Source organism: Ursus maritimus, unplaced genomic scaffold (assembly GCF_017311325.1).
Source record: "Ursus maritimus isolate PB19 unplaced genomic scaffold, ASM1731132v1 scaffold_9, whole genome shotgun sequence".
In the NCBI taxonomy this organism is placed as follows: domain Eukaryota; kingdom Metazoa; phylum Chordata; class Mammalia; order Carnivora; family Ursidae; genus Ursus; species Ursus maritimus.
The window spans coordinates 23,236,032-23,248,681 of NW_024427107.1; the positions used below are offsets into that span (position 1 = coordinate 23,236,032).

A 12,650-nucleotide genomic window follows, 5' to 3' on the forward strand; every position below is an offset into this window, starting at 1 on the left:
ACTCCACATTCCACCCCCACACACCCATTTTTATGTTAGCTAAATGAGGGCAGAAACCTGGACTGTCACTTATGCTACACCAAGAAGTATTACTTGGCCCATGGCAAGTGCTCAATATATTTCAGCTGAATTAATGGATAAATGAACCCTTTACATCGTTAATATTCATAGGGAATTCCTAGGCTGTTACTCATTTTCCCTGGTCAAACTTAACTGTTTTTTTAAAAAGATTTTTAAGAGAGAGAGAGAAAGCATGAGCAGGGGAAGGGGCAGAGGGAGAAGTAGACTCCCCGCTGAGCGGGGAACCTGACGTGGGGCTCGATCCCAGGACCCCAAGATCATGACTTGAGCCGAAGGCAGACGCCTCACAGACTGAGCCACCCAGGCGCCCCATAAACTTAACTACTTCTAGGCTTCAACTACATCTATATAAAGATGACTCTCCAAACTGTGTGTCCTATCCTTTCTTGCCGATCACCAGACGCACTTAGAACTGCCTACTGCACAACTTTACTGCAGGCAACTTCCACGTGTTTAAAATGGAACCCATCAACTTCCTCTAAGCTACCCTCTAACATAAAACCTTGCCTAAAACACGTCACATTCGTATTATCCTACTTTATTTCACTCACAAATTCTTGAAAAAATAGTCTCTATATCCTCAAATAGTCTCTACTTACTCTTCAACATATGTGAATCTTGCTTCCACCTGGAACAGGCTAGTGAAAGCGTCCCCGTAAAAACCAGCACAAGAGATCATTCGATTCTCTCAGCTGTACCTTGGACAAGTGTACCTCAGCCTAACTCCTCTATACCCACCAGCTCGGCCCTAATTCAATCTTGTTACTTCTCTCCTGGATTCATTCAAAACCACTCTAGTCTTTTTTGCTACCAATCTTGTTTCTTTTGTCTAGTTCATGCTTTGTATTGCTGACACAATTATCTTTCTAAAATACAAAACCAATGTCAGTACCCTTTCAAAAATACCTCCATGGTCTCTGCCTAACAGCTAAAATCCAAACTCCCAGCAACACATAGCTTCTCAGTCTCCCTGCAAGCCACTGCCACTTTGACTCTAAGCATTTTCTGAAATACCATGTCCTTTTATGTCTTCGGTGCTCACCTTCTGCCTGCAATTCTTATTCACCTCAAAATTCTATGTGCTCTTTAAAACTTACTTCAAATGTCCCATCTGCTATACATTCTTCCCTAATTCCTTCAGTCAGAGCTGTTCACTTCCTATTTGTGATTCTTGACGTGACTAACCACAGCTCAAGTGAACACTTACCAGGTTACCTTTATTATGGGGGCAGAATTACATGCATTATTTCATGCAGCATGCTATAAATCTTTAATTGTTTTTTATCAAACTGTTGTGTAATGTTCAAACACCCCTGGAGATGGGACTAATTTATGGTGTTGGCCAACCTTTCACATATTGGTTTTATTTACCTGTCTGTCTGTCCCCAACTTGATCATAGCTCCTCCTGTGCCCAGTGCTTGGCACACCACATAGCATGTGCAGGTACTTATGAGTACTGGCCCAGAGTGAATACGCAGATGCTCCACTTCCTGTCCTTCAGTTAAATCAATTCCAGTATTCAATGGCCTCACATCTCCAGCCCGCTTAACTTCATATCCATCTAATTCTTTTATATACTGAAATTATTGAAGACCGTCCATAATATAGCATCTATTTTTCTCTTAGTAAGATGTATTCAAGCTGTCACTGTGTCATCTTCAAACAGTAGTCCTTGTTTCTTCAAATGTCCCATTTTAGGACCTGATTCTGGACTTTTCTTATACTTTAAAAAAATGACAGTAATATAGATAAAAACATGTTGAAAGTTTTTCAAATATTCCTTATCTCTGACAGTTAAAGCTGCCTTTTGATGTGACCGAGTTAAGATAGCAGAACTTTTCAGACCTAAGATCTGTCAGGGTTTAAAATTAACTAGTAATTCTGCATGGGGAAATGAGTAAACTATATTACTAATAGGATGTTTTTACTTGTGTAGTCCCTCAAATGTGTATTTACATAATAAAATTTTATGTCGGAATAAAATCCAGTTCCTTCCAGCTCAAGACAGTCAGAATTCTTAAATAACAGACTTGTTTATGAGGGCTTAAATAAATTTATTAATGAAATTTATGACTAAACCAAAACCATATCTAGAAGACCATGGACCATCACCTACTCCTACTTACAGTCCTACTTACAGGGATCAATCTTCAAACACTATACAATAGTTTGTTTTAAAATAAAATAAAGATGTGTAGCAAAAAAGCAAAAATGTGCCAGGCATTTCTGCTTGTGTCTTAAGATAACGTACATAATGCCTACATCGCTATCTAATATATAATGAGTCGACGAATGTCATTTTCATTTCCTTGTTTACCCATATATTTCTGATATAAAGCATGACCCTGCTATGTTAATTTTTCAGTGTGTAGAAATCCTTTCTGTGCAGTAATTCCACATACTGTTCTCTCTCTCTCAAGAATTGTCCTGGGTGAGGAGAGAATACACATGAAATTTTAACCACTGTCACTAATGAAAAAAAAATCTTAGACATAGCTGAATGCCAGAGAGAGGGAAATAGATCATTCTAACATGACTTAGAATGAGCACTGGTATATTACTACTAGCCGGACATGAAGAGGCTTGATGGGTACTAAAATCAATCTTAGGTCACTAAGTAAAAATTAAATCATTGCCAACCTTTTGTAGCAAAAGGAAATGTAGTTCACTTTTAGACGAAAAATCATTTCTTTTTCTTCAAAGACTTCATTTTCAAATGATTCCAAGTAGAATTCTTATGCAGAGCTGAAATCTCTTCTGATGCAAACAGAAAGCTACAGATATTTCTACTTAGACAGCCATTTTTTTTCTGTACCACAGTGGCTCATTTTAGAGCCACATCAAAGTCACTGTGGTAGGAAAGCCTCTTTCTGTGTTTGTATATTACCTTTTCTTTGAACTATCTTATGTGTCTTACTATGTGTGTGCTGGTACGTTAAGGATTAAGATGAATGTCTATGTCCTTCTAAGTTCCAGGCTATACTCTGCAATGATTTAGGGTGAAGTTAGTCCTGAACAGTTCATGCAGTAATAATGGACTATTCTACTCGAGACTTGCTTGATTCTTACCTGTATTATCGTTACTAATCACAGTATATGTTTATATGCATCAGGATTTCTTTCTTCCAACGAGAATTTTTCTCTATAGAGTTGGAAATTTCAGCAAAACGAGTTGGTAATTCCACTGGTTTTTACAGAAGCCCAGTTATGTTACATGTAGTCTGCATACCTTTGGGAGTTTGGCAAAGTATGTCAAATATAATGGTAAAAATATAGTAAGTCAGTTTGCACGAACTCGGGTTGCCCATTTGAAGAACAAACCTGAGTTTTAGGGTCACTGTAGTAAGACCAAGCCTTGGGGAAAGTTCAAATACCAAACCAAGCTCTCCAAGGTTTTAGAAAGTAGTAAAGGCCAAATTCAAGAGGGATTTTTCAAGAGTGAGTGCACATCAGAGCACAATCTGTTGACCCCATGCCAAACCCACTAATGTGTTTTACTCACTGTACTCTGAATAACTTCTCTTCACTTTATACAGCCATTCATGTAACAGCGTAGATGAAAATTTGGGCTCAGAAGTGACATAGTGTTATGTTTCAAGGATAAATTTAAAATTGGGGAAGAAAATTTCTAAGTGGGAGAGTATATGTATATGCATGATTTCTTTCTCCATATTCTGCTTTTAGAAACTTACAAAGTTTAATTTATATTGCTCTTTGAAAAAAAATGAATCCCTCATTCTTCAAAAAAAAAAAAGCTACAAATAGCCACTTTGATGATAAATATTTGGAATATAAAAAATGAGGTACAGGGAAATGTAAAAAAGGGAAAGAAAAAAGGCTGATTCTCAGATTGGCCAGCTACCTTCCGTACTATATTTTCAATGTAATCTATATTAAGGTCATATTGTTAAACTGTTATATGCCATATATGTTAAACAAATATTTAAAAGAAGCTTATAACTATAAGAGAAGCCTGCTATAATCATATTAAACATCACAAAAGGAGACATATCTGTTGAAATGTATTAACTTTGAATTGTATTTGAAAAGAAAGTTTTTAATTTAAGTAGACATTTCAGTGCTTTCTACTGACATTTTCACCTTGCTGGAAATGGCACTAATATCTAAAACACAATAATAAAAAGCTCCTCTATGAAACACACTTTGATTTTGAAAAATAAACTGATTATGCTTGCACTAAGACAACAACTGTTTCTTTATATTCTTCATGTGGGAAAAAACCCTCGTTTATAATATTTTACTCTGAAGGTTTCAAAATCAACACTGTTCAATGGAGGATAATCATAGAAAGGGACATAGAATAGCAAACTGAAATTAAATTCGTCTAGAAAGGATAATTTGCCAAAAGAATTCATTTTCATTTCCAATCAAATTACTTTTCTAATGACTCATTTAAATAAAGTGTGATATTATGATTTGCAGGAAATATATATTTGGTCTTCAACCCTTTTTTCTGACACTAGCTCCTCAAACCCTTGGAATTTCCTAAGCATTGAAAGTGACAGAGTTGTATGTTAAGGAGGTGATTTTTGAAAGCATCTATGGATGGGAGCTGATTGCCACTGGAGCCAAAAATTGATGAGGGAGTTGGAACTTCAGTTGCCAATGGTCAATGATTTAATCCATCATGACTGTATAATGAAGCCTCCATAAAAGCCCAAAACGACAGGGTTCTGAGAGCTTCTGGGTTGGTGAACACATAGAGATGCTGGGAAAGTGCTGCACAGGAGAAGGCATGGAAGCTCTGTGGCCCAGCCACATACTTTGCCCTAGACATCTCTTCCATCCAGCTGTACTGACTTATACCCTTTCACAATAAACTGGTGATTTAGTAAGTACAATTCTCTGAGTTCTGTGAGTTGCTTTAGCAAATTAATTGAACCTGAGGAGGAGGCTGGGGGAACCTCTGATTTATAGCTGGTCAGTCAAAAGTACAGATAGCAACCTGGGCTTGACTGATATCTGATAGTTGGCGGGAGGTGGGGGTCTCGCAGGACTGAACCCTTGACCTGTGGGATCTGATGCTGTCTCCATGGAGACAGTATCAGAACTGAGTTGAAGTCTCAGACACCCTGCTGGTGTTCAGAGAATAATTACTTGGTGCTGTGTGGGAACCAACCCACCCCTACACATACACTAGAACTGGTGCAAGAACCAAAAGACAAAGGAACTGCCTCTATCTAATTATACGAATCTAAATTTCTAGTATCATTAGTATGGTAAAGCATATTAATGATATTAAAACTTAGAATAATGTAAATTATAACACAACAGAACAAAGTCTTCCACTTTGGTTCAAATGTACAGCATTTCAAGAATGTCTCTGCCGTAATAATTGTCTTTAAAAAGCTGAATAGTTTTGGCATTAAAGAGTATCAAGGTACATAACAAAGAACCTTGAAACACGTTGGTATAACTATAATTCAAATGAGTTTTTGTGAAAAGTGCTGAAATTATAGAAGCATACTGACTGGGCTGGACAAAATCTAAGGCTCACAGAACTGCTGACATAAAACTTCTCTTTCTAAAAAATAATAAAACAATAAGAACATTCAGGTTCTAAAAGAGGATAGTTAAAATGCACTCAATAAAACTTCAAAGAGACACATATTCATTTATGACGGGGATCCAAAGCTTGCATCTAAAATAAGATAAAAACTTTAGGTGAGCCCAAGCAACGATGAAAGAATTTCCAAGAATGTGCAAGTGTGCAGTCACATTCTGCTCTGTGAAGTCAGCTTTATTAATAACTTTAATTGTATAATAATTTTAATTATTTTGTAGATTTAAGCAAAGGATGTGAGCTTAATACCTACATTCTAGTGAGCAAATAAGCTTTCTATAATTTATAAATTTCAATTCAAGATTGGGTAATGAAAAAAATTTAAAAGTTAAAACAACTTAGTTTTCAGTACACTAATATATTTTTACTTTGTAATACAATATAGCTGTCACATACAATGGCTCGGATAGGCTTATGTCAAATTTCAATGGGCAAGGAAGGCCAAAGAAGGGTTTATACAATATTCAATAAGCAATAATATCTATTCAGTGTACAATAACAAAATAAAAAAAGTACTAACCTAGAAACACAGAAGAAGAATTTATTGTTTTTAAATTCCAGAAATAAAAATAACAGAATAGCATGTAATCCATAACAACCTGGCCCTATAATTTCTAAACTACAGTCCAACTGAAACATTTAAGAAAGAGAAACAGTCTACATGTTTTTCTACCAGGTAAAGATACCTGAGAAAGTTACCTATAAAGAAATAGGCTTTAAAACTCTTAACTACAAAGAACCTTTTACTGTGACATTATGAAGATATGCTCTGTGCCTGATAGGACACTAAGCCATTTCCCACAAAGCTTCTGTTCACTGCTCAGCTGCAGCTTGCGATCTACCAGTGACACAATATTTCACATCAATACCAAGCTCGTCCCACCAAAGCAGCAAAGTAATGTTTTAAAACCATCTGTTTATATTCATTAGTATGTAAAAATCACAGTACACAAATTTGGAAATGTTTAACTTGTCCATAAATAAGAGCATATTATTTTAGCATAAGCTTTAAAAAGAGGTCTGAGCAGTCAGCCCAATAATGGGGGAAACAGACTCTACATTTTGACTAAAGTAATTATAAAATTATAATTGTTATCAACACCAAGAAATAACAAATAAATACAAATTTAAAAAGTTAAGTAGCTCCTCTGGCAGCAAAATCACATCTACCGTAATAACATCTCCAAGCAAAAAAATCAATTCAGAGCTTGAATGTATTTTGTGCTTTGTTTCTATAAAAATGCAGTGTTACTCTCAGACATTTCTAAATAACTAGATTTGTAAATAAGCAGTGAATTTCTTTTCATCACAGTTTATTTCTAGTTCATTGTGTGCAGATTATAGAACTAAATTATTAGCTTTTTTCCAGTACTTTAACTGTATGAATCGAGGTCTTTTTATTTTAAACAGTGATTTATTGTCATTCTTAAGGTAAACAACAAACACAAATTCTAAAATTTTAACTTTAAATTAAGTGTTTAAAATTTCAGACGACAGAGCCAATAATTGGTAACAGCTTCTTCAATTTCATGTTAATAATCTAATTAAAAACACTAACGATTACCTGGCAATAGATTTGAAAGAATCGGGTTTCTGTGAAGGCAAACAAAAAAACCATGCAAAATACCTGTCAAAACACATGATCTTCTTTCTGATTTTATATCTAAACTTGTAAAATATTTATAAATACATGATCATTCTACACAATACAGAGCTTCTAGAGCATTTCTAAAGGAAATTACAGTTTTTGGTCTTAAGGAATAAGACTGAGATGGAAAAGGGGATGAAAACAGTGAAATCTGAGGGTGCAGCACACTCTTTCTACGCATGAGCACACGGCTGTTCATCCAGTCCGGTCAGCGATTACAGTTCAGTACGTGAGTTTCAAGGCAACTAAGAAATCAGAACACGGGTATCTCCTTTTCCTAGAGTTAACAATTCTTTTAAAAGCTCTATCCAGAAAGGACTGTTGGGTGGGGTTTTTTTTGGTTTTTTCTTTTTTTTTTAAGGGAACAAAGAATAAATAGGGGGAAAAAGTTTCCATCCCCAAATTCATATACACAAGTTCAGTGAGCTGTGAGCTAGAGTCAGACTGACCGTGAAACAACTGTTAGTACCATGACAGGTGCTACCCTAGACAGTTCAAAACATGATCCGCTACAACAAATACATGTTTTTATGCCTCAAACAACTAGAAAGCATGTCATTATTGTTCTAAAACCGTGTTTAATTAACTCCTAAGATTAAAATAGAGTTCTAGGATGTTGTACCTTCATGGTATACCTGAATCGTTACTAGCAATAGAATGCCAACTTCAAAACTGCTATGAAGTAAAATCATCATTTGAAAAACTCAGCCTTATTGTAAATGAGGGAGAACTTAGTGCTAAATACTAATAGCAAATGTATGAAGGCAGAATTTTTGTTTGTGGAAGACAGAGTGAGGAGTTAAATGCACCCAACCAAGACCAACTGGAAGACAGAACAGAAAATTAAAAATATTTCAAAAAAAAAAATAATAACAATAAGAGGAAGAAGAAGGAAAATGGAGGAGAGCCAGGCAGCAAAAGATGAATGGATAGAATGAAAATAAAAGAAAATGAGGCACGTGCATATGGCTCTCTTTTTTCTGACCTCTGTGTTCCTAATACTTTACAATGTAAGTGGCATATAGGTCACACTAGCAGGCAAGGATGAACTTTCTGATGGATAGAGATGAAGGATTTGGGGCTAATGAATTTGTTTTCTTGTTTTTGTTTTTGCTTTTAATTCATACCTGAAAGCCTTGAATCCTTGCTAAATATTCCAGTTGTTTTGAAGGTTGTACTGGAGAACAAGGGGGAGTAGGAGAACTTCCTTTTAAACCTATGGCTTCAGCTGTAGGAGATGTTCCATTCATTAGGAGTTCCCTGGCAATTGTAGCTGAACTATTCGATGTGGGAGATATACTGAAGAAAGAGCTTGAGGGTTGGTTCATATCTTTGGGTGACAAATAGCCTAGAGTAGTGCCAGAGATTACTTTGTGGCGGCTGGCTTCCATCTCTTGATAAACATCAGGAGACAAATGAAGAATTCCTTTTGGAGCTATAAATAAAATGAAGGAACATTGTTATTACCTTTAAAATAATTAAAATAGAAACATGTTACAGCATTATTAACTTAATGATTTTACTTGGTTTAGTAACAAAGCAGTAAGAAACTGTCAATTAAGCAACTTCCTTATGGTGCTGAGGCAACTGCAGCCTCAATTTAGAGGTGAATAACATGCTTCAATATTCCCAAATCAGAAGTTTAAAACGATCAGGAATGTGCTGGGTCTTCAACCTGCAATTTAATGTTTTATCATCTCATAAAGAGACATGAAACCCCTAACATATGCAGTAATTGAGAAATAGTAAGTAAAATGAAGGCTGAATCAGTCCAAATCATCTGAGGTACAAACTCATACACCTGATGGCCTACAGGTGCTCTTCTCCCCATAAGGGTGTCCCACAGACAACTCTAACTCATGAACATTTCAAAAAGTGATAGAGTATCTTCTTCCCAAAACTAGCACAGTCTCCTATCTTGTTCATCTCATTATGATACCATCTATCTGCTCAGTTGTCCAACCAACACTTCTGACAACCATCTCCGACTCTCCAATACATAAGCAGTTACCATATCCACTCTAGAATTTGTCCCTTCATCATCAAGTGTGTGAGTTCAAGCCAGACTATGGGCAGGTTCTGATACCAAGAGGAGTGAGCCTAGGGCTCTGTTATCAGTTGGTGGGGTTGTAAACATAAAAAAGAAGCCCTTTCCTTTGACTACCATTTGTCTCAGAGATGTTTCAAACTGCATTTCACACTGCATGTTCTAATGTCTTTGGATCAGATATTAGCAAATCTCAAATCATGCTATCTTTTAAAATTATTGAGAAATCACCACTGTTGGAGAATGTGCTCTGACAGACACAACTTAATTCTCATGCTCTTGCCTCCCTTTCCCCTACCATTAACTTTCTGATTCAAGGCTTCCATGTTTCTCACCTGGACTACTGTAACAACCACTAAAAGATTTCATTGCTGGGCTCCTGGGTGGCTCAGTTGGTTAGGCGTCTAACTTCAGCTCAAGGTATGATCTCAGGGTCCTGGGATGGAGCTCTGCATTGGGCTCCCTGCTCAGTGGGGAATCTGCTCCTTCCTCTGCCACCCCCCTCCTGCTTGTGCTCTCTCTCTCTCAAATAAATAAAATCTTTTAAAAAAAGGTTTCACTGCTGCTAGTCTCCCTGGTGTCCATTTCCCCAAATGTCTATAACATAACCCCAAATAAAAGTGTTCCATGATAAATAAACCTAGGAAATAACGCAAATGATCTCACATACACACACCCTTACCTTTTGGAGGATTAAAAATGCACATTAGCATGGTAAAGACTGAGAAGTTCAGAACAAAAATCTATTCAACTTGGTTTAACCCAGGACTTCACAAATTTATTTTATCCAATTTTTAAAATTTTAATTTTAATTCTAGTATACTTAACATACACTGTCATATTGGTTTCTGGTGTATAATATACTGATTCAACAATTCTATATCCTAGTGTTTTACATAACATTAATAACAACTAACACTTTGAAAAATGCTAAGGCTAGCCATTTTCTTACTTTCACGTCTTTTCTGGCTTCCCATCACTATACTATTAAATCCAAACTCCTTGGGATGACATATGAAGCCCTTAATCATCTGGCTACTCCTTATATTTCTATTTTCATCTAAATTCTTCATGAAGGGATGCTTGTGTGGCTCAGTCGGTTAAGCGTCTGCCTTCGGCTCAGGTCATGATCCCGGGGTCCTGGGATCAACTCCCGAATCAGGTTCCTTGCTCAGCGGGAAACCTGCTACAGCTCCCCCGCCTGTGCTCTTTCTCTCTGACAAATAAAATCTTAAAAAAAAATTTTTTTTAAATTCTTCATGAAGATCCCATGCTCCAGTTATGCAGATATATTCACACTTCTTCCAACACTCCACGTTGTTTGATCCCATCACATCTTTATTCCTATTGTGCAGTTACACATATACCCGCACACACATAGTTAAGCTCTCCTATTGAGAGGTTCCAGGCACTGTGCTAACCAATACGGTCCTGATCCCCAGTCAGGCTCAGTCTGTTGGGGGAGGAAAATGAAAGGGATAATATAACATGGTAGGCGCCTCAGTAAAGATGGATCTAGAGAGCAGTGGGAATGGGAAAGAAGTACTAGGAGCTCAGGAAAGGCTTCGTGGACATGACGCTGACAGCAGAGAATATAGAAGAATAAAGCCAAGGAGGAAGAGAACTGAAGGCAGAGAGACCAAGGCGGGGAGGGACCAGCAGAGTGAGTGTGCCAGAAAACCTTGGGCAGTTCCTTAGCACCAGGGCATGAAGAGAGAGGTGGGAACTGCAAAAGGTTAAGGTGGAGGCAGGCAGGGGCCAAGCTCCAGAGACTTTATCCTGATAGCATCAAAACATAAGACAGTTTTTTTCTTAATTTAGCTCAAATTATTTTATGGATTTTATGGACTGACTTTATGCCTTTGTGTTAGTTTTATAATCAGGAAAAAATTTCAATAAAAAATATTAAAAGAAAACACACATCAGAAAAATACAGACAAATCTCATTAATACAGAGGAAACTACTATTAACATTTTGCTTTGAAGATACGCTTTTAGTCTTTTTCTTGTATGAACTTTTTTGTCGTTGAGTTGAAAAAATGTTAAAACATAGGAATACCATATGATCCTGTTGTTTATAAAACAATATACTTCTACTACTAATATTAAGGCATAATATTTCATTATATGAATTATTTCCTTAAACAAGTCCATATTGTTGGACATCTAACTTGTTTCCAAATTTTTGTAATTATAAACAACATAGTAATGAACATTTTTGTTTTTAAATCCCTGTTTACAAGAAAATTCATTTCCTTAAGTTAGAAGCAGAATTGCTGTTCAAACAATATGCATTTTAGGTTTTTTTGACATTAACAATTTGCTCCAAATTGATACAACTCCAAAAAAGCTGTAAGAATTTCACACTCCTATATTAATATATGAAAGTGCCTTTTTTTCCTATTTTGGTATTGGATATTATTATTAAACAATCTTTGCCTCTGCTTTCTGTATGGATAAGTGAGAAGATTTTTAAAAAATACCCAATACGAAAACAAGAAAAAAGGTACTTTCAGCCCCACCCCCGGACCCCTGGGGAGGGGAGAGGAGCTAGAGATGGTCCACTGGCTGATATAATCAACCTTGCCTATGTAATGGAACCTCCATACAAAATCCCTAAATGATGAAGCTTGGAGGGCGCCCGAGTTTTTAACATATTCACGTGCTGGGAGGGTGGTGCACCCCAATGCCAACTGCTGTGCTCCAGAGCCTTCCGGACCTCACCCTATGTACCGTATCATCTGGCTGTTCATTTTATATCCTTTATAAATAAAAACAGTGAATAGTACATAAAGCATCTGCCTAAGCTCTGTGAGCCATTCTAGCAAATGATCCAATTTGAGGAGGGGTTGTGGGAACTCCCTAAATTGACAGCCAACTGGTGAGAAGTAGAGGTGGTGGCATGGAACTTGTGACTGGCATCTGAGTGGGGCTGTCTTGTGGGACTGAGCCCTGATCTGTGGGGGGTCTATGTGAATTCTGGGTTGTGTCAGAATTGAGCTGAACTGTATGACACCCAACCGGTGTCTGGAATATTGGAGAACTGGTTGGTATGGGAGAAAAAAATCCTCATATATTTGGTGTCAGAAGTGCTGTAAGTAAAAACAGTTCATATGTCAAAATTGATCAAACTATAGACATTCTGTGCAGCTTATTATACTTCCAATTATACCTCAATAAAGTTGTAAAAATATCTGCCAATTTGATAAGTGAGATGTCTTACTGGTTTCTGTTTCTTCACGAGCTGCATAAATACCATATGTAATTCTTATTTAAAGAATAATTTAAA

The 12,650-nt window shown here is 36.6% G+C and overlaps 1 protein-coding gene across 4 annotated transcripts in view; it reads right to left on the bottom strand.

Annotated features, from left to right (window-relative positions):
• STAU2 (staufen double-stranded RNA binding protein 2) overlaps nt 1-12,650 on the bottom strand; it is a 313,767-nt gene that overhangs the window by 112,059 nt on the left and 189,058 nt on the right. For all 4 annotated transcript variants that reach the window (XM_040625538.1, XM_040625537.1, XM_008710800.2 and 1 more), the window contains one exon: nt 8,442-8,749. In XM_040625538.1, coding sequence (XP_040481472.1) covers nt 8,442-8,749 — 308 coding nt within the window. The remainder of the gene's footprint in view (nt 1-8,441; nt 8,750-12,650) is intronic.